General features: G+C 33.2%; 2 protein-coding genes across 2 annotated transcripts in view; both read left to right on the top strand.

The window, feature by feature from the left end:
* The window catches only part of TMEM30A (transmembrane protein 30A), a 49,888-nt gene extending 46,862 nt beyond the window's left edge, over positions 1-3,026 (top strand). The window contains exon 7 of the mRNA XM_051997278.1: positions 242-3,026. Within this exon, the coding sequence (XP_051853238.1) occupies positions 242-435 (194 nt within the window). The 3' untranslated portion in view covers positions 436-3,026. The remainder of the gene's footprint in view (positions 1-241) is intronic.
* An 11,901-nt stretch (positions 3,027-14,927) lies between these two features.
* LOC127561918 (cytochrome c oxidase subunit 7A2, mitochondrial) lies at positions 14,928-19,524 on the top strand. Its single transcript, XM_051997279.1, has 4 exons — positions 14,928-15,045; positions 17,087-17,176; positions 18,564-18,648; positions 19,322-19,524. The coding sequence occupies exons 1-4, from the start codon at positions 15,028-15,030 to the stop codon at positions 19,378-19,380; spliced, it is 252 nt and encodes an 83-aa protein (XP_051853239.1). The 5' UTR covers positions 14,928-15,027; the 3' UTR covers positions 19,381-19,524.
* Positions 19,525-22,022: the final 2,498 nt, after the last annotated feature.

Here is a 22,022-nt window from a genome sequence, read left to right as displayed (position 1 = left end):
TTATGGTTATTAAAAATAACTTATATTCTTCCCCAGTCTTATAATGTAGCATGCCTGATAATTTTTTAGGAATCTCAGAATTTATTTTCCATTAGATATTTGTCAGGAAGTTATATCTCAGGGTCAAAGTGAAATAAATTAATTGTTGCTAATGAATTGTAAAAATGTAAAATACTAATTTAAATAATGTTTTAAAAATAAGCTAACTGGTCATAAAAAAATATTCCTATACTATCTTCAGATTATCCTGTACATACTTTTGATGGACGAAAACGGATGATCTTGAGCACCATTTCATGGATGGGAGGAAAAAATCCATTTTTGGGAATTGCTTACATCACTGTTGGATCCATTTGTTTCCTTTTGGGAGTTGTACTACTAGTAATTCATCATAAATATGGAAACAGAAATAATAGTGCAGACATTCCCAATTAATTTTGTATTCTGAAAAGAAATCTGCATGTGCGTCAAGGCCAGTCCAATCCAGCCTCGCTGTTAAATGCTAAATGTCTGGTTAGTATGTCATTTCTGAAGCTGGTTGCATAACTCTTTTTTTCCCTCTTAATTTTTTTTTTAAGAGCCTTGTCCCATGCTTCTTCACTGTGGATGACTTGTGAAAATATGACGGGTATATCAACAAAAACTAGCTGTAACTATATTGATCATATCAACACTGTGACTGCTGAAATGGCTTTTTATGTTTGCTTTTTATTAGACAAACCACATGATGTATACAACCTCTTTCCCATGTAATGTTATCTGCTGCTTTAATATTTGTACTCTGTGGGTGATATTATATACATACATAATGCTGTATAAGTATGCTTATTGTATGAAGAAAAGGATAACAAGATGTGTAAGAATATATTATGACTTGATATCCTTTCAGGAATTGAAAGGTTTTGAGAAGATAAAGAAAGCTAGATCTAAATAAAATATTTCCTCTCTTTCATATGTTGTGTGTATAGGCTTCAAGTACCATCTTTGTTAAGGTGGTTAATAGATTCAGCTTATCCAGTAGAGATCTATGTCAAGCCTAGCTCTGATGTAATAGGACATGTTTAACATACGTAGCATAGGAATAAATTATTAGTCATGTCTAAAGAGATTAGGCCACTTACCTTCTGGATAGAATTTTAAATTCTTGTTTTTATTTGTTTAAGTCAGTAAAGCCAGGTGTCCCAGCTAATTTTAAATGTTTCACAAAGTCTTGGTCATTTATTTCCCTTGGCGCTTCCTCTTCACAAGAGAAGAAAGAAGAGAAGTTGAAATGGGAAAATAGTATTCTGTGGTGGCAGAGTACTTTTGCCCAAGAATAAACCAAGTTTAAATGCTCACATTTTTTCATATTTCATTACAAGATGTTTAGCATTGGGAAATTGCATCACCATTGGAAGTATCTCAAACTTAAGTTTATTTTTTCAGGTAAGTGTTTTGACTTGTATACTAAAACTATAGTCCAGAACACATTAAAAATATTAATCTTTTTACCTAGGAATTATTCCATTTTTCATAGATGTGAAGTATGAGTGTATGTTCAGCCTCTTGTATAATTAAGATGCCAATTCCTTTAGTTGGTCTTCTTAGGTGTTAACTTTAAACGAAGTTCTTTAAAACTTACTGATTAAATTCTGAGGAAGATTATGCATATAATAAATTATAATGTATATGGTGGAGGTTATTGTATATGCAGCTATCTTGGTAAATTATACATATCCAATATTAAATAAATGCTGTAATTTGTTAATGAAACTTATTCTTGAAGTGATGTAAAGTTATTTTCTACATGCATGAAAATGTATGTTTTAATTAATAAGAAAAGATGGCTTGATTTAATCAAACTATATTTTTGTTTAATAAATTTAATCTTCAGTATATGTATCTGTACATTTACATAGAAAAAGGTATATTTATTTTGAATTTGCGGTTTATCCCATGTTGTGTTTTAAATCAAAAGTCTGGGTATTGTATTAATTTTCATTAGATATATGCTTATTTAAAGACATAATGATTAATAGTATAAAAGGTGCCACACGTTTTAATATATTATATAAATTTACAATTTGATTATAGGAATCATACACTGACCTTATTCATTCATAAGAAAATGAGTTGCATGGCATCCTTAATATGTGACTATCACGGAAACTTTTAAAAATCTGACTCTACAGCTGTATAATGTATTCTTTATATAAAAAGCCTTTTAAAAAATTGTTAGCCCCTGGATTTTGTCACTTGTTTTCAACATTTGGAATATCCTACTTAGACAAATTATTTCTTTAGGATTTACATTAATGGGGTTCTCTCATTCTCACTTGTATAAATTGACATCAAGTAGTATAAGGAGAAATATCTTCCATCTTTTAGTCTAAAATCTTCCATATTTTAGTCTAATCTGAGGGACTAGAGGATGCCATTAAATGAACAAATGAAGAGTTTTTCCACGATTGTCTAATCTGTATTGAAGATGGAATCTTTGAAGTTTATCCATCTTACAAATATGTTTTAGGCCTAAATCCTCTCTTATCTTCCCTTACTTGAGCCATATAAAAATTACTGTTGCCTAAATCTAATGAATATAGAATATTTATTTGGTCTTTGTGAAGGATAAGGAAAGAAAAATATTTTATCTTACAGGCTTTATGCCAACTTTCATGCTTTTTGGTGACATTCTCCTTTTAAAAAATTGAGCTTAATTTTAAGGCACCTAATTTATAGGCTGGAGAAGATTAGTAAATACATTAAAGATTGTGTGTTAACTTGGAAGAAATATTTTGAGGTATTAAAAGGATTCCCATTTTAAGTAGTTATGCAGTGAATAAAGGCTTAAGAAATTTTATTGAAATCATAAAGCAGGTTTCTTTTTTTAATTGAAAAGCATATTACTTAGTAGAGAGATATTTAACCAAAGGGAGAGTTAAATTGGAATATAATTTGTTTATTGACTGGTGATAAAATTTCTTTGTATTTTTGAGAGATTACTTTGTTAGCATCTGTTACAGCTTAATAAAAACAAACTGGATTTACTTTGGTATATTGGCCATGTCTTGTTAATAATATCTTGGGTTTATTGATGAAATTCAGATTCAATGGCAGCCTAAGCTCAATGAATAAATGTTAATAATTCCTCATATTTCATGTAATATTTCTAGCAATGTGAGATTTAATATAATTAATGTAATTTTTAAAAATGATAGATACTCCCAATCAGGATACTAATATGCATTAATTTTAGGTGATACAAACTGATCCATAACTGCTATGTTTGGGGGTGGGCAGAGAATGTATTAGTGTTTTTATGTTTGAAAACTGTTAATGTCTAAAGAGACCTTTTCCTTAACTATTTAAAAAATTAGATTCTTATCAGAACTCTTAACTAAACTTTTTAAGGTTAGTATTAGGTAGAAGTAAAAACATGCCAATAGAGATGTGAAGAAGATATGAGATATGGCATATAGAAAAGGTTATTTGGGATTGAGAAGTGTGCTGATAGTTTTGAATGAAGAGGCAGAAATTCTTAGTGAGTAGGCACCCAGATTGGTTACTCTTCTCTTTGTGATCTTCTGGATCTTTTAATTTCTAGTTTGGAAACATTGCTTTAGCATTCTTATGTGATGCTATGTTTTTAATGACTAAATGAGATTTTTGAAGGCAAGATAGTTTTTTTTTCCCCATTAATTGCTAGTTCACTGCCTTATCCTTGTATGAAGACGAAGTTATTACCTAAGACTCTGCAAGGGAAGAACAAACTCAATTGGCTATTAGATTATAAATCTTTTAGCCATAGCAATGCATGAAAGTGATAAAAATGCAAAGAGCCCTTAGTGCTGTTCACTTCCAAGGGCAGTGGCTTAATAGCATAGGAAGGTACAGAGGGTACAACGAATTGCATATTTCTTAGTCTGTCTATAACATTATTTTAATTATTGATGCTCTTAAGTATACGATTTTGATTGAAAAAACATTTAAGTTGATAAAACTAAAAGAATCAAACTATACATACTGATAGTCTTGCAGATGAAAATATGAGGAAAAGTTTTATTTGTTCTTCCATATACAATTTAAACTATAAAATAAAATGTTTATGTAACATTTGATCATCTCACATTGTTTTGCACATACTGAACATTAGCAAATGTACTCTGGTGAACATAACTATAGCTTATGTGTCAGCATCTGTTGCAAAAGATGAAATAAAAAATACTCAGTGACTTCAAAGCCAAGTTGAGCAAAGGGAAGACTATTATGTTGGAAAATGGAAAAGAATCAAGAAATGGAAGAAAACTTGAAAAAACTATACATTTTAATTTCATGAATACTTTCAGAAACAGAGCATACTTCTATGCGAAGTGGCTCTACCCACTGCAGAATACATTTTAAACAGCAGCAGTTATCAAAAAACATTTGGTCTTAGTTAAAAAAAAAAAAATAGAAAAGTGGATCAATAGATTAGGAAAGGAAGAATCGGAAATAATAAAGCTTAATAATCCAGTATTTGCTAAACCCCAAAACATGGATTACTTGAGGAACACACTCTTTAATAAGAATTTCTGGGAGCACTGGAAAGAAATCTTGCAGAAATTAGTCTTGTACTTGTATCATGTACTATATTGTATCATAAATTCAAGATGAAACATGACTTACATATTAAGAAATTGTGCCATGTATAAAATTAGAAGAGAAGTAAGTATATCATGACTTTTATATCCATGGGTAAGAGAAATTTTTAACTAAAGAAGATTAATAGCTGAGTGGAATATGAACTAGAGTGAGAAGAGGCTTGGGACAGAAAGACCAACCAGCAGGCTATTAAAAGTAATGAGGGTCTGTACCAGGATGATGTCAGTGTCAAAAGAGGAAAGGGCATATGACTTGCAAAAGTAGAATTTACTGGACTTAGCAGTAAACATTGGGGGGAGTAGTATGATTGAGGCATTGAGGATAACCCCTATGGTATGAGTCCTGGATCACTGGGAGCATGGTGGTGGACTCCATGGAGAATTTAGGAAGATGGGAGGATTTGGAGAGAGATTACTAAGTTTGAGATCTACTAAAGAATAGGAGATTTGAGTTTAGAAGTTAGGAAAGAGATTAGAACTGAATGAGCAGATCTGAAAATCAGGATAGAGATGATAATTAAATCCACAGGAGCTCATGAGATTACTGAGTGAAATGGTATAACTGGAGAAGAGAAGAACATCTTGGAATGAGCCTAGTGGGACATCCACAGTTAGCAGGTATGAGCTGGAAGATTCAGCAAAGGACACTAAGAAGGAACAAACATGCAGGAGGACCAGGATAGAAGAGTGCTAGAAAAATCAAAGGAGATGAGAGTATAAAAGAGAAGAGGTTCTTTGACAGTGTCAGAGCCTACATAGAAGTTGAGAAGGTTGAGGATTGAGAAAAGGCAATTAAGAAATTATTTTAAAACTTTGGAGAAAACACTATCAATTCAGTGATGAGACTGGAAGCCAGGCTAGAGAGTTTCAAAGAGGAAAGAGGAAGTGGAAGCTTTGGTGTGGTCAGTTTCTCAAAAGAGTTTACCTATAGAAGAGAAGGAAGATAGTTCAGCTTTATGGATCAAGTGAGGAAATGGGTGGTGGAATTGGATAGGAGATACATAGACATTTTTATATACAATATAAAGGAAGCAGCCCATTGAGATTGGAAATTAGTGAAAATGTGGGGAAATGAAGCAATCTGCTGAAGGAAACAGGATAGAATGGGAGCATGTGCATATGGAGCATTTGTCTTGATAAGAGGGAATTACCTCTTCATATTAGATGGAAATGAAGAAGTATCGGGGAAGACAGTTGAGTGATGTGAGATGGAGAGAAATGGGAGTATCTGCATATGGTCCCAATTATTTTTAGTGAAATAAGTAAATGTTCTCATTTGAGGGGGAATTTTGAGAAGAGATCAAAAAGTTTGGAAAAGCTACTACATTTTGTTGGATTATGAATTGGGTGTAAAAGGATTATGTTGCCACAGTGAAGACTTAGTCAAAATTATGTAACAAATTTTAATGATTCGGATAGCACAATTCATCATAAGGATTTGGTATGCAAGAAATATACACATCAAACAATATATTTAAGACCAAAGTCTCTTAAGGCCAAAAACAATTCTACAAATAGGCAAAAAAAATGAGTATGCACTTTTCAAAATAAATTTACATATTATCAATTGTATGAAAGAAAGTTCCAACACAATACTGTAGGAGAGATACAAATTTAAAAAAAATAACTGAGATTCACATACAAATTAGCAACAATGATAAAACAAAGCAGGAGGGGCTGTGAAAAGACAGATATAATACATTGTTGAACGAGCTGTGAATTCATACAATCATTCTGGAAGGCAGTTCGGAATCTTTTGAGTCAGAGATCTTTCTGACCCCAAAGAGGTCAGCAATAAGAACAACAACAACAACAAAAATCCAAACTCAACAAAAACAAAACCAGAAAACAGACATCAAAATATTTATATTTTCTGTACTTTTGTGACAGCAAAAAACTGGAAACAAATGTGTTTGTTCAAGAATTGACAAAAAATGGTGGCACATATTATGGAATAATTCTGTCTTATAAAAAATAATGGCTATGATGAATAGGGAAAAGATGATGCAAATTGAAGTATGCTGACACAAGAAAGCACATGTGACTTACACACAATGTCTTAAATGGAAAGGGCAATCACAAAACAATTGAGAATGAATCTTGCAAAATTAAAAAAAGATAAGATACCACCTCTCCATGTGTGGAATATTGAGTGTATTATAATTTTTGGATATTTATCAGTTTTCCTGATTTTTTTCTTTTTGCAAAATTCTTTGTTATTATAGGATGGGTGTCTGGGTGGAAGGGAGATAGAGATACAGGTGGAATTAGGTCAAATGTAAAAATGAAACATCAATAAAACTTTTAAAAAAAGAGTTGGAATATGTCATACTTGATGCATACTGAATAGCAATGCACATACCAAAATGAAATCAATTATTAACATGGGAAATTACTGGTTACAGATGTAAACCATTTCAGAATGTGTAGTCAGTTCACAAAGATTAAAAATCAATACCAAATTTATAAGATAGGGTAATCTAGCTGCTCAGTGATGAAAACTAGCGTATTTAACCTTCATGATCTCTTTGCCCAATGTACTCTGAGGAAGAGACAGTGGTCCTTAGAAAGATGTAAGTGGGAACAATGTTGGGATACAAATAAAAAAAAATTAAAAAATCCATGCCAGAGACAACCTTCATAAATATTCAAAAACAAAATTTTAATATCTATTGGGGAAGATTCTTTAAAAAAAAATTGGAAACAATCAGAAAGCCTATGACTTCAAGTAAATGGAAGAGACATGAACTTCATTACCAATTCATATACCAAATTTCTATGAAATCTTTATGATCAATAGATCATATTTCTAGAGTGTTATCAATGAAAACCTGAGAACAATAAATTTCTTTTGATTAGTGCTTTTTGGTTATCAATATTGAGAAGAATAGATCAAGGACATACATCTGCAAAAAATGCTTATTAGTGTTACATAGTATATCCTATACAAAGTATAGAATACAAATTAAAAAGGTACAAATACAAGTATTACTTATGTCTGATTCTCTAAATGGTGCTTTGTGAGTAGCATTGTGCTTATTCCATTGAATTCTAAATAATTTCCACAATTAAAACATTTATCTAACCATATGCAGTGGAAAAGAAATGCATAAATAAACATATTATGTTTATTTAAAGTAGCACTAAAAGGAACTTTAAAGAAACCCACTGGATTTGCTGGAAAATTATGTCAAACTTTAAAAAATTAATACCTATGTGATGAAACTATAAAATATGTTTTTTTACAATTTGCAAAAATCTTCTCTTTCCCACCCTCAACCCTCATTGGAAAAGGAAAAAAAAAAAAAAAACCCAAACCTCTAAATAGATGGCCATGAAAAACAAGTTCCAAATTTGGCCATGTTTCCCAACTTCCCCAGTCCTTTACTGGTCCATCTTTATTGATTAGAGGTTGTATATTTCATTATGAGTTCTCAAATAGTGGTTGGTCATTGTATGTTGAGATGAATAGCATTTTCATCATGAGTCCTAAAATAGTGAGAAGTAGTCATGTTGATCAGAAATCCAAGACTTTCAAAGTTGTTTGTCTTTATTAATTGTTCTGATTTGTTCTTTGACCCACTCATTCTTTATTATTGTTATTTAGTCCCAAATTAATGTTAATGATTTATTAAATAGCTCTTTATTGAATGTATTATGATCTATAAAAGATGTATTTAATATTTTTTCTGCCTTTGTGAAATCTTTATGCCCTAATAATATGTGGTCAGTTTTTAACAAAATTTCACACAACTGAGAAATAAGTATAGTCCCTTTTTTCAACATTTTCCAGAGGTCTACCATATATAGTTCTTTTTTTAAAAATATACTTTATTTTTTCCAAATATAAGTAAAAACAGTTTTTGGCATTTTTTTTTTTTTAAGTTTTGAGTTCCACATTTTCTCCCTCCTCTCCCACTCCAAGAAGGTAAGCAATTTGATATTGGTTATATATGTGCAACCATGCAAAACATTTTCATATTATCCATGTTGTAAAAACACACCAAAACCCAAGAAAAATAGAGTTTAAAAAAGGTATGCTTTGATCAGCTTTCAGACTCTATCAGCTCTTCTTCCTCTGAAGAAGGGATAGCATTTTTATCATGTCTTTTAGACTTTAGAACTGAATGAATATATGAATATGGTTGATTCATAGTTGATCATCATACACAATTGCTATTATTGAGTTCACTATTCTCCTGGTTCTGATTGCTTCACTTTATACCAATTTACATAAATCTGTCCTGCTTATCATTTCTTATAGTACAATAGCACTCTATCATAGTCATGCATCACAACTTGTTCAGCTATTTCACAATTGGACATCCTTTCAATTTCCAATTCTTCGCCATCACCAAAAATAATAAAAAAAATTTTTGTATATATAGATACTTTTTTTTTCAAAAATCTTTTTTGGGATATAGAACTAGTTGTGGTATAACTGGGTGAAAGGGTCTACATAGTTTTATAATCTGAACATAGTTCCAAATTTCTCTCTAATGGTTGAACCAGTTCAAAATTCTAGCAGTAGTGCATTAGTGTCTCAGTTTTCTCACTCCCCTCCAATATTTATTGTTTTCCTACTGTCATATTAGTCTGTTTGATAAGTGTGAGATGTACCTGAGTTTTTAAAATTTGCATTTCTCTCATCAGTAGTGATTTAGAGCATTTTTTTCCCCATATGACTATTAAGAACTTTGATTTCTTCTGAAAACTGCTTGTTGGGAAATAATTCATTATTATATAGATTTGATTCAGTTTTTTTGAAAAATGAGGCCTTTATTAGAGAAACCTGCTGTAAAAAAATGCTCCTCCCACTTTTTTTTGCTTCTAATTTTAGCTCCATTGGATATTTGTGCAAAATCTTTTTAATTTAATGTAATCAAATTTATAATTTAACTTCCTGTAATACTTTTAATCTCTTGTTTGTCATAAATTCTTCCCTTTTTCATAGATTTCACAGATAAGATTCCATGCCCCCTAATTTGTTTATATCAACCTTTGTCTAAATCATGTTCCATTTTGACATTATCTTGGAATATGATGTGAGCTGTTGATCTATACCTAGTTTTTGCCAAACTACATTCTAATTTTCTTCAGTAATTTTTGTCTAATAATGAATTCTTGCCCCAAAAGTATGGTTCTTCGCCTTTATCAAACAAGATTACTTAGAGTAATTTATGACTGTGTATTTATTATGTACCTAACCATACTTTTCTAAATCTATTTTATTTAATTTTTCTAAAATTCTTTACAGGTTCTTTTTACTTTTTGGTTAGACTTAAGGTTTTTGAGGGGTAGGTTATATTTTACAGATTAGCTATTTCCCCTTTTTAAAAAAACTTAAAGAGTTTTTAAGAATTTAGATACTATGTTATATAGCATGCATTTATTTACTCTTGATACTGTCTAGTTAACCTTTCAGCTAAATAGTTTCCCTGTTTATCCCCTTTTTTTCCTGTTGTTTTGTCTATGGTCGATGATTGCAAACTCAGCTTTTTTTTTTTTTTTGCTTCAGCTGAAGCATAATAGATTTTTATTTTAACTCAGTGTACAATTTTCTATTTCACTTGTATTTCTTATAAAAAAACTATTGGATTCTGGTTTCTAATCCATTATGCTTTTCTCTTTAATTGTATGAGTTCTTTCCAATCATATTCAGTTATGATAGCTATTTGTATATTTCTCTTCATTTTATTCACATACTTTTTCTTCTCTTAATTTTCTGCCCCTTCTTTATAAAGAACAGAGTGAAAAGAAAGGAGTAAGCTCAGTATATAATCTGCTTCTGGAAGTTCCCTGCCCTTCTTTCCCACTTATTAACAGGTTCAAGCCAGTCTTCTGAATTGGTTAGCCCTTCCTTATTACCTCCCTTTTCTATTTCCTCCTTTCCCTATTTCATTGTTGACTCAAATATTTCTATACCCTACTACTCCTTTCTTCCTTCCTTTGACCAAATTAAATGATGTTCAAGTGTGGCCCACTTCCCCTATCTCTTCCTTTTGTTTGTATAAGCTTTTATTTGTTCAGTCCCAATTAAGTGTCACTTTCCCATGTTTTTCTCTCCTTTAGTCCAGAATATTTCTCTTCATCTTCCTTTCTTTTCTTTTAAAGTCAAGATATAACAAAACCACTCTCAGGCCCTCTGTTTAGATTTCCTCTATGCCTTTTGAATATGATAAGAATTCTGAAGGTATGTATATATTATTTTCCCATATAAGAAGGTAAAACAGTTTATCCTTAAGTCCAAGATTTCTCACTTGTATGCTTGTTTTATGTTGTTCCTTTTGATTCCTTTATTTCCAAATTTTTATTCAGCTCTGATCTTTTAGTGAGAAACTATTTCATTAAAAATATTTTCCCTCTATTACGAATATACCTAGTTTTGCAAAGTTATTTGAGGTGTAAATCTTTATCTTTTGCCTTATCGAATATTTCAAATTCTGTAGTCTTTTATAATGGTGGATGCTAAAATTTATGCCATCCTATCAATCTTTTTTTTTGTTTTGGTAGCTTGCATATATTTTGTTTTATACTTGAAATTGCTAGATTTGGCTATATTTCTGTGAGTTTTCATTTTGGGAATTTTTTTTTCAGGCAGTTACCAATGGATTTTATTTTCTATTTTTTACTCTGCCTTGTGGTTTTTAAGAGTTCTGACCAGTTTATTATTTCTTGAAATATAGACATTTTTTTCAGACCATACCTTTGAGTAATCCAATGATTCCTAAATTATTTCTTGCTCTGTTTTCCAAGTCGGTCTTTGTTATAAATTTTATTTTCTTCTGTTTTTTTTTTTTTTCCTGTCTTTTTATTTTAGTTTTTCTTGTCTCATTAAGTCATTAGCTTCTATCTAGTCAGTTCAGAGAGTTTGTTTCTTTGTTCAAGGTTCCAAGATGTTAATTCTTTTTTCAAGTCTTTCTTCAATTGAAAACTTTTTTCCGTATTTTTTTCTAATGCTTTCATTTGATTTTTTGAAATACTTTTTAGCCTTTACTAACAGACTTCTTTACCAGGGTCCTTTCCCATAGCTAGATCTTCAGTGTTTGGAACCTTCCAAGTTCTGGAGACTTTCATCTTCCTATGTAATTGACATTTCCCTGACTATGACATCAGAAGTTGGAAAACCAATCAGATGGACTTGCCATACATAACCTCCCTGTAAAAATACCTATCCCTGGTTTAGCTTCCTTGATCAGATTTGCTCCCTGAAGTGATTAAGTTACCACAGAGTCCCACTCCTCAAACTGGCCAGAACTTGTGTCACTGTAGCTGACTGTAAGTAGGGACAACTGTGTCCTCCCTCCTCCTGCTTAATACCATCATATCAGTCCATAAGTATTTAAGTTCTCACTGTGTACCCAGACACTGTACTAAAATGCTGAAACAACAACAAAAAAGAAAACAATTCCTGCTTTGAAGAAGCTTACATTCTAATGATTGTAACTGTAAATAAATAGGTACAAAAAATCTACACAAAAAGATCTATATAAGTAAGGTAATTTTAGAGGGGAAAATATTAGCTGTGAAGACTGGGGAAAGTCCTTCGCTAAAAGTGGGGTTTGAGCTGAGTCTTCATGGAGAAGCTTTCTTGTCAGATAACAGTATTTTTCTCTTTTCCTATTCTGCTTTGGAGATGTTAACTGCTGTCTAGATTTGGGGACAGGTGCAACACTAGAAGGCCTATGGGGTTGAGGGGGAAGAAACTAGTATTGCTCGTGACTCACAATCCACTTAAAAATATCTTCAATTAAGTTTCATCCCTCCTTTTTAAACAATCTAAATAAAGAGACCCATTAAGGTAAATAATATTGTAATGCTGGAGAAACTGAGCAAGACAAAGGTTATAGACCAATTTAATAGTTTATTAAATGAAGAGATATACTGGGACCAAATGGATCTTGGTCCCAGGGTTGGACGAGACTATCATTGCAAAGAGTCCAGCCTTGAGCATTAGACAGCAAGACTCTTTTATGGGATAACAAAAACAATGACATAATGGGGGAAGTACCTGGGATGATACGATGGAGGGGGATACTGGAGAGACTACTGATATTCTAATGACATCTAAAATGGATAAACCTTTATCCTGTCAAACATTAAGAAGGAATGTCTATAACCTAAAGATATAAAACCTTTACCTCATCAACCATTTAAGAGGGAATGATTATAGCTCGGGGTTTTGGGGCAGAGCAACTGAGGGAGACCTTTATCTCATCAAATATTAAGAAGGAAAGGTTATAACAGGAGGCAGAATAACTAAATAGGACAATGGGGAAACTAGGTCAGGACATCAAAAGGGAACTTTGGCACAATAATTAATTTATTTGATCCTCACAAAAACCTGCCTTTGGGCTAATCATTTAATCCCTCAATAGCCCAGGTGATTTTGAAGCTAAATTGCAGACTAGGTGCCCAATCTTCTCTATTGAGAGCTCACAGACAAGTTCTTTCTTAAATCTCTATCCTCTACACCACAAAAACTCTTACTAGCTCCGGAAGATAATGAACCCTTCTAATTCCTCAGTCTGATTAATGTCATTGCCTTGCTTTGCAAACTTTCAGGAGATCCCCACTGCTTATTAAATAAAACAGGAATAGCAACACTAGATTTTGGAATCAGAAGCATTGAGTTTGAATTCTGGCTCTCTTATCAATGAGATGTGACCTATTAAGTCACAACTCCTCAGAGTTTTTTATCTTCATATACAAAATAAGAGGGTTGGAAATTGATGTTCTATAAATTTGATGAGGTCTAGATATGGGGTACCTAAATGAAATTAGGGTTTAATTGAGGTCTAATGGCAGGTTTGGGGACAGGGAGTCAAATGGAGTTCCCCTGCAACTCCTTTGGATTCAGCACAAGGATATGGAGTTAAATGAAGTCTACTGACAGCGCAAGTTCCCAATAAAAGCATTTATTGGTTCAAAAAGCTAGATTGATAAAGAGGTTTATTATGGAGTTTGGAAATAAGGTTAAAGTATAGTTAAGGAAATAGGCGAAGGTAGAGATAAGAAGGGCACCGGAAATAGGGTTCCGATGGACAGAGGGTCCTGGCATGCCGGGGACCTCCTGCAAAAAGGGGGTCCCAACTTAACCCCTTTTATAATGGGAGATTTAACTTGAGGGGCCTGTGGGTGCAGTCCCAAGTTGGCACAGGTCCGGATCTTCTATTGGAATTCAAAGGGATCAGAATTTGTGAATCTAAAGGTAATTACATTAAGAGGGGTTGGGAATCAGAAAGAAAGGAATCTTAAAGAGACCACATCCACATCAAATTGAGTCTCTTCTAGCTTTAAACTTTAGGATCTAAGCAAAATTTTTAGTAAATTACTGAAGGCCAACTGGTAGTAACCTATCTGTTCAGTCTCATTTCATGTTATTCTTCTTTACTCTTATGCTTTACCTAAACTGGCCTACTTGTACTCAATCCCATTCTGTCTCCTCTAATCTCCATACATTTGCACATATTATATTCCCATTGGTGTAATTAATGTTCTCTACCCTCGAGGTTCTTCCCTGCCTTCAAGGTCCTGCTCATGAGCTACCTTTCAACCCTAGAAAATTTGTAAACTACCTGTCTGGAATAAGGTAGAGGATGTTCCAAATCGGGAAAGGGTTAATTGGCTTTACTACAAAGGTCCTCCAAATTTGTAAGAATTTGTTATTCCTTCTTTCCTGTAATTCCCAAGTCTGTCCTTTTACCAGTACTTAGAAAATTCTAATTAACTCCTAGTATTATTCTCTCATTCCTTCCCAAATAAATTGCAATAGCCTCTAAAAAAAGAATAATGCAAGGCATCTCTTCTCCCACCACTTTGCTGGGGATGGGGATAAATTACGGGTGTGGATAATTTTGTTCAATCCCATTGATTCCTCTTCTTTTAAATATAAGTAATGGCTATGAGGATTACATTGGGAAAGTTTAAGATGATAATTTTTTTTTTAAGTGTAATGTTTTCGGACTAGATTTCTAATCTCTGCATTTCCCCCAGTGTTTGTAACAAAATTATCTAGGGAATGTTTGCAAAGTTTGCACTGAATCGAATCGAAATTGCAATTCTTTGGACTTGCAAACGTCCTCACCTTTTCCCCTGCAGTTCCTTCCTGCCGCAGGTCTTCAGCTCCGTTCCAGACAAGACTGACAGCTCCGGAGAGCGGAACCATAAAAGCAATCTAGGGTCGGGGACAAGTTACACTTGCCTCCGCCCATATCCCACGCTAGAGGGCGGTAACGCTTGCGCCGAGGAGAGCTTGCGTAAAGGAGAGTGACGCCTGCGCAAGAGAGCGTGCGCGGGCCATTTGCCGAGGGAATTTAGGTTCTGGTTCCGGTTCCTGTTCCGGTACAGCTCTTGTCCTTGCCAAGTGTTCAGTTGTCGCAGTTGGTGAGGAGCCGAAGTTACCAAAATGCTGCGAAACTTGCTGGTGAGGAAAGTACTCTCGGGGCTCGGTTCAGGCTTGGGGTAGTAGGGGCAGGTGTACCCACTAGATTTCGGAGGAGCCGGAATACCCTCACCTTCGCAGGTTGGGCGGTCGGCCTCTGCGGCCTCTGGCTGACTTCCGCAAGGATCTCAATTCGGCCTCTCTTTCCCTCCCCCGCCCCATCCCCTCCTCCCCGCTTCCCTCCCCTTACCCCCGACCTTAGGGGACTCATGCTTTTCGCCTCGGCGGAGGGGAATGTCACCGGCCTAAGCTAGCCTTGGTGATAGAGAGTACCATTGCTATGTAGGACGGCAAGACCCCAGGCGTGGGAGAATCAATGTTGCGGGAGGGGGATGAGAATGCTAGTCCCAAACCCTCCTTCCTTCAGTATTGCCCATCTTTTCCTTTCCCCCTATTTTGTGTAGTTGACACTATCTGTTAGGATTGGCATCTAGCCCGAGACGAAAAATATATGTAAACGTACTCTCCCTGGACATACTCTCCCTGTTCTTTACTTACCTTTGTGACCTTGGGCAAGTAAGTCATTTAGACCTGATCTTCTTGCAGAGTGTTTGGGATGCTCAAGAAATCTCCCTAAGGGCCCTTCTAATTCTTAAATCTTTAAAAATTTGTTGATTTTGGATTAGTTTTTGATCATTTAACTACTCGAAAAGAAGACCTAGGGCAGATTTGGAATAACCGATTTTTAAAACTTTCTTTTACAAATGAAGCCTAGACAAAGTGATTTTTCCAAGCTCACATAAATAAGCAGAACTAAGATGTAGACTCGGGGCCGATGACAGGAAAGCAAAATAATAATAATAATAATAATAATAATTTTTTGGTCAAGTTTTAAAAATGCCTTGCAAAAACCTGGATTCTTGAAGGTTAATATTTCAGCCATTATCAGTTGCTGAGTGTAAGCTATAGATAATGATGCTGGTTGCTTCCATTGAATTTGTACATTTTTTTCATTATCACTTAGCTTTGACTTTTCAGTAGGTCTTTCCGATAACTCATTGGTATTTTTTGTTTATATATTCTTATATATTAAGAATTTTTTTTTTTTAGTTCTAATAAGAAATTTTCCTAGTGCTTCATCTGTTTTAACTTAATTGAAAAGGAGCACAAGTTTGTAGTTTTTCTTTTTCTTTTTAGTAAGAGGCTATTTTTAATGCTAACTTTTCTGTTTATCCGTTTTAACTTAATTTACTTTTTAAAAGAAGCACTTATTTGGCTTTTTTTTTTTTCTGTTGAGTAAACTTTTTTGAAAGTTTTCAACCTAATACATAATTATAAATAAATTTATTATGGGAAAGCCTTTTAGCTAAGTAGTTGTTGTCTTAATTCTTGTGTTACAGCTAAATAATTTGTATTGGATTTATAGTGCATTGAACAGGATGATAAAAGTTAAGAATTCAGCATATATTTGGCATATTCTGCCTTTTTTTTTTTTTGCTCCTTCCTGCATCTATTTTCCCATGTATTTTTATTCTGCTTTTGATAGGATAAATTCAGTCCAATTTAAAAGGCTTCTTAATATAATTGCAGAGAAATATAGTGTGGTGCAAGTGACCTCAGAAGAACTTGACTTAGTCTTCATACTGATAAAAATTATCAGTAATGCTGGGCAAGTCACTGTTAATTTCTCATTCTGGACAAATTTGTAGTACTCACGATGTTTCAGGATAAGTAATGCATTCTTGGAGAAAATTTCCTCATTGGAAAGGTTTCCTATACTAATGAAATCACAAAAAGCAGTGATTTGTGTTCAAGTTCTAGCACTATCAATAACTTAGTTTGTGGACTTTACAGGGCAAGTCACACTCTGGGAATCCGTTTTCTTTGTCTACAGAAATGGTGGCAAGTTCTAGCACTGTCAATAACTTAGTTTTGTGGACTTTACAGGGCAAGTCACACTCTGGGAATCAGTTTTCTTGTCTACAGAAATAGTGGCATTAAACCAAATGATTTCTGAAGGAATTTTCAGCTTTTACACCTTTTGGTTCTGGAATATTTTATTAATATACATTCTTTTCTTTAGGCTCTTCGCCAGATTCCCCAGAGGACCATAAATGCTGCCCCAGTCAGGCAGTTTAAAAACAAAGTTCCAGAAAAACAAAAGTTATTCCAGGTATTTCTTTTTTTGTAGAGACTATCTAATGATTACATCTTTAATGGTTTTCATTTATATAACAATAATAACCTTATATGATGCTTTAAAATGACTTTGCAATTATTTATATTCTAACACCACTACTCTCCTTTTTTGGGGGAGGGGGAGCGGTTAAAAATTGGATTTTTAACCAAGGAAGGAAACATGGCTTTCCTTCCCCTTCTCCCTCAAGCTGACATAATGTGTTCTTTGCATCCCAAGCTGCACTACCTTTGTGTCTTTGGTCTTCAAAACAGGCATCAGTTAATATGTACTAATCTGAGAAATTGCTTGTGCTGTTGGGATTCTTGGAGATTAAAAACAGACCACCCTGTCTTCATGGTCTAGAACAGGGGTCCTCAAACTACGTCGGGCAGATGTGGCAGCTGAGGACATTTATCCCCCTCACCCAGGGCTATGAAGTTTCTTTATTTAAAAGCCCACAAAACAAAGTTTTTGTTTTTACTATAGTCCAGCCCTCCAACAGTCTGAGGGACAATGAATTGGCCCCCTATTTAAAAAGTTTGAGGACCCCTGGTCTAGAAGTTCCTAAATGAAAAGAATGAAAATTCGTCATGTCTTTGTTCCTCTTCTTTAGGAAGGGTTTTGTCCTTCTCCTTTGCTTAACTTACACCCTTCCCCCTTCCCCCTTCCCTATGCCATACCCCTTTAGATTTGTGTTTCTTCCTTCTTCCATCTTCCCACTATCATAAATATGCAAATTTTTGATGGATTGTGAATTTTGGGTTCCATGTGTATATTCGTTTCTCTTTATAATAAACCTTCTTTTCCCTTGTAAGTTTAATGGAATTGTGATTATCTGTTGACAAAGCTGTAAAACACAATATATCTGACCTGTTATAAAATCATTTTATTATTTAGCTTTCTGATATTGTTAAAAATAATTACAAGCAATATTTTATTTGTATAGTCTTTTAAAAATTGACATTTTAAAGTTATTAATAAGCAAGTAAACTTTTTGTAGAAAAATTGCGCTAATGGCTGTTTTTACTATTAAACTTAAATATTTAATGATACCACTTTTATTGGAATGAAATTGTAATGTCTCATACATTTTCTTCCTAAAAGTATTTATACATGCTGTCTTTTGTTACTTCTCAAATTGACTTTTACTAGAGGAAAATATGTTCAGTTTTGAGTGTTTTGTTTCCCACTTTATTTTAAAAATAGGCACCTCAATCAAGAATAATTCCAGATGTTTCAGTAAATTATTAAGTACATTTATGGCATTATTGCTAGTGAAAATACTTAATTCGTTTTAGGAAACTAGATTATTGGCTTGTATATTTCTGTCTTTTGAATATTATCAAGATTTTGTTAATACTTTTTTTTTTTTTTAACTTAGGAGGATGATAGCATTCCAGTGCATCTAAAAGGTGGGGTAGGAGATGCTCTACTGTATAGAGCCACCATGTTTTTTTCAGTTGTTGGTAAGTAATTTTGAAGGCTTGGAAATGTTCACAAAGAACAGAAATTTCACATAAAGAAATATCTAAGAATTGATGTAGATAATGCTTGAGAGGTCATTGACAGATCTACCAAGATCCCTTAATAATTTTTAAAAATAATAATAAAATATGAAATTTGATCTGTATTAGATGCTTTTGCCTCCCTAGGTGTTTTGACACCTCCCCCGTGATTCCAATCTATATCAATTTTTGTAAAGTGAGATGATAATAGATGTGAGACTGACATTGATTGATATGTACTTTTAGCCGTTGTGGAGAGACAAAAATATATGTGATTTACTTTACCTTCAATGTGCCTTATTTTTTTCTCTTTGTCTTTGGATCGATACTTTTCCAATACTTGGTCAAGTTGAGAGAATAGTAGAATTATATCTTACTTGGAAGTTAGATTTTATATTAAAAAAAATTTTTCATCAGTCATCAAGTTTACTTGCGGCTTCTATGTTATTACTAGAGATAATTTCAGATATTTTGAAAATACAACTTGCTTTGTTTGTGACATGATCTCATCTGTTGGCATTTTTATTTTCTTGAAAATAATTGTGATTTAATTAAATTCTTTTAGGTTTCAACTTATATACTTGGATTTTGGAACAATTCCTCTAACTTGTCTTTTATTTTATCCCCATCGCAGGAACAGTTTATGCCCTTTATCAGCTTGGCATGGCTTCATTTCCCAAGAAACAGAATTGACTCAAGTTTACGTCCACAGAAGTCACTTGATTCGACTTCATGCAGCTTTCCAGGGAACAATCTGTGATAAATAGCTGAGTTCATTTTGGGGATCAATATTTATTGAACTGTATTAACTGCAATCAATAAAGCAGTTTTACCTTGCTCTGTCTAATTCTTTAATTTGGGGGCGATGTTTAATCAGTATTTTTATTGCAACAACTTTCACTATTTTCAATATCCCAGTGAAGTATTGGAGAAATAGTTTGTTTTATTTTCTTGAGACATAGGTGTAGGTCCAACCTCTGATACATACTGACTTTGTGACTCTTTAGCTTGATTCTCTAAGATTTTAAATACTTGGGAGAGGGGGTTTTTTAATATTGATAAAGGCACATTTCTCTGTCCCTGTTAGGCCTAAAAAGAAAAAAAATTGGCAAACAATTCTTTTGAAATTGATTCATGTAATTGAATTAATTTCAGGAAATATTTCAATAAAGGAAGGGCTGTCAACTGACTGTAAACAAAAGTGCCAGTTGTCAACTACAGCATTAATGGAAAAGAATCATGGATATCTGAATTCCAAATAACATAGGCTTCATATTCTTAATTTAACATTTATGTCAGAGCCAAAAGATAAATATCCTGTGGTAAAAACTAAATAGGTTAGTCATGCTTATGAAAGTTAAAACCTTTTTTAAAAACTTTCATAGAATTAAAAGGTTGAACTTAAATCATCTAGCCTTCTATTTTATTGAAATTTTAAAAAAAATGCTTTTTTGAAGGTGATTCTTAATTTTTTTCATATTAAAAATGTCTTTATGCAGAAAATCTCTTTTCCCCTTCTTTTGAACTTAGAACTGTATCAATTTTGAAAATAAATAACCAAAAAGTCAGTTATGCAACTGCTGTTAATTCAAAACATGAAGACCTTACACAGGTTGTCACAATACCAGTTGTCTATATCAGGCTCAGGGCCTGTTTTTTGGAAAACAGGATGTTTTAGTAACAAAAAATGATCTTGCCATGGGAATCATGACAGCTGATTGACAAGTAATAACTGGAAAGCTGATATTTCAGCCATTGCTAGATTGTCAAATAGAGGCTACTGGTAGTGGCTACTTTCAATGATGTAATTTTTCAGTACTGCTTAGATTTGAACTTCAGTAGTAACTGATGAAATTTTTGTTTTTATGTATTTAGTGAAAGAATTTCTTTTTAGTTCCAACAAAATTTTTTCTTTAATGCTGAAGCTATTTTTTTTTTTTTATCTTCTGCATGTAGAGAGGCAGCATTTTAGCAAAATGGCACCTAACCTTTTGCAAACCCACTCATTTGGAGATAGGGCTTCCTATTAAAGTTAACTTTTATTTCCCTGATTCAATCACTTGCAGGATCTTTCATCATTTTAAATTTCTTCTTTCAAATACTGCATTTCCTTCATACATTACCCTTTTGGAAATGGGAGGGAGAGGGTTGAACCAACTAAATCAAAAAACCTGTTGATCTGGCTATCCCTTCAAACTACTTGCTTATATCTCACTTAAGTTTTTATTTTTATTTATCATTTTTAACATCACTCATTTTCTAAATTTGTCCCTCCACACTTGTGCCAGGAGAGATCTCTTGTATTATATAAATATATATATATATATTAATTTTTTTTTTTGCAAAGCTAATAACCAAGTGTTAATAGTATGATATTTAATGTCCAGTCTCCGAGTATCACTGATGAAAAAAAATGCACACATAATTTATTAATTCACTGATCCTAACAAGGATATCATCATCCTTGGTCTTCACCAAAGCATTTGATTCTATTGATGGTACCATTGTCCTGGTCTTTAAAGGATTGAATCTGCAAAGATTGACTTGAACTATTAAAAGGTGAAGATTGGAATTGTAGTTTTGCCACTTTCCACGAGTGTAATTTTAGAGATTACTCTCTGTGCCTAGAGTGTAAAATGTAAAATAAGATTAGACTGGTTTAGTTCCCTTCTAACTTCTAACTCTTAGATTTTTTCTAACTGAATCTGTGCTAATATAATTTTACTTCATATGTCTGACCCAATAGATTGGGTTGGAGTTATCTTAAATTCTTTCAACATCTTCACATTTATCTCATGTCTTCAGTGTCTTTGGACTTTTAAAGTAACCTACTTTACCTGTGTCTTAAATTTTCTACACTACATAATATCACGCATATATTAAAAAAAAAAAAGAATTGGAGAGAGGCACTGGATGACCAAACAAACATGAATTTGACAATATTTAAATTGGTATCAAATGACTTTTTACTGTTGTTCTTTCTCTGTGTCCAAATAGTCTACTATATTAGAGCAAAGGTTGTGATACTGGAACTAAGGAACTTTTCCTGAAGAATTGGATGAGTAGTGAACATTAAAAGGAATAGGCCCTTTAATTTGATTCATTTAAAGAAATATCATATAGCTTATCTAAGCATCAAAGAAGGCAAAGATTACATTAACTTCTATCAGTGGTGCCAGAATTACTACTTTAAAAATGGGGAAAGGGTGGGCACGAGAGGATTATGATCTCTTTGCTCTGGGCATAATAAGACCATCCAGCAATGGGCTACAGGAGGAAATACACAAAGGTATTTAACTTTTAACCTTATGCTTTAGCTCTGCTTTTTTTCTAGT

The sequence above is a fragment of the Antechinus flavipes genome, chromosome 4, assembly GCF_016432865.1.
Source record: "Antechinus flavipes isolate AdamAnt ecotype Samford, QLD, Australia chromosome 4, AdamAnt_v2, whole genome shotgun sequence".
NCBI classification, from domain to species: Eukaryota; Metazoa; Chordata; class Mammalia; order Dasyuromorphia; family Dasyuridae; genus Antechinus; species Antechinus flavipes.
This window is presented reverse-complemented; position numbering and strand designations above follow the sequence as displayed.

Bases quoted from the DNA above. Each gene is read 5' to 3' on its own strand.
- LOC127561918 (XM_051997279.1), top strand. The intron at 17,177-18,563 runs GTATTTCTTTTT...TTTTTAACTTAG, and splicing joins AAAAACAAAAGTTATTCCAG to GAGGATGATAGCATTCCAGT. The intron at 18,649-19,321 runs GTAAGTAATTTT...TCCCCATCGCAG, and splicing joins CATGTTTTTTTCAGTTGTTG to GAACAGTTTATGCCCTTTAT.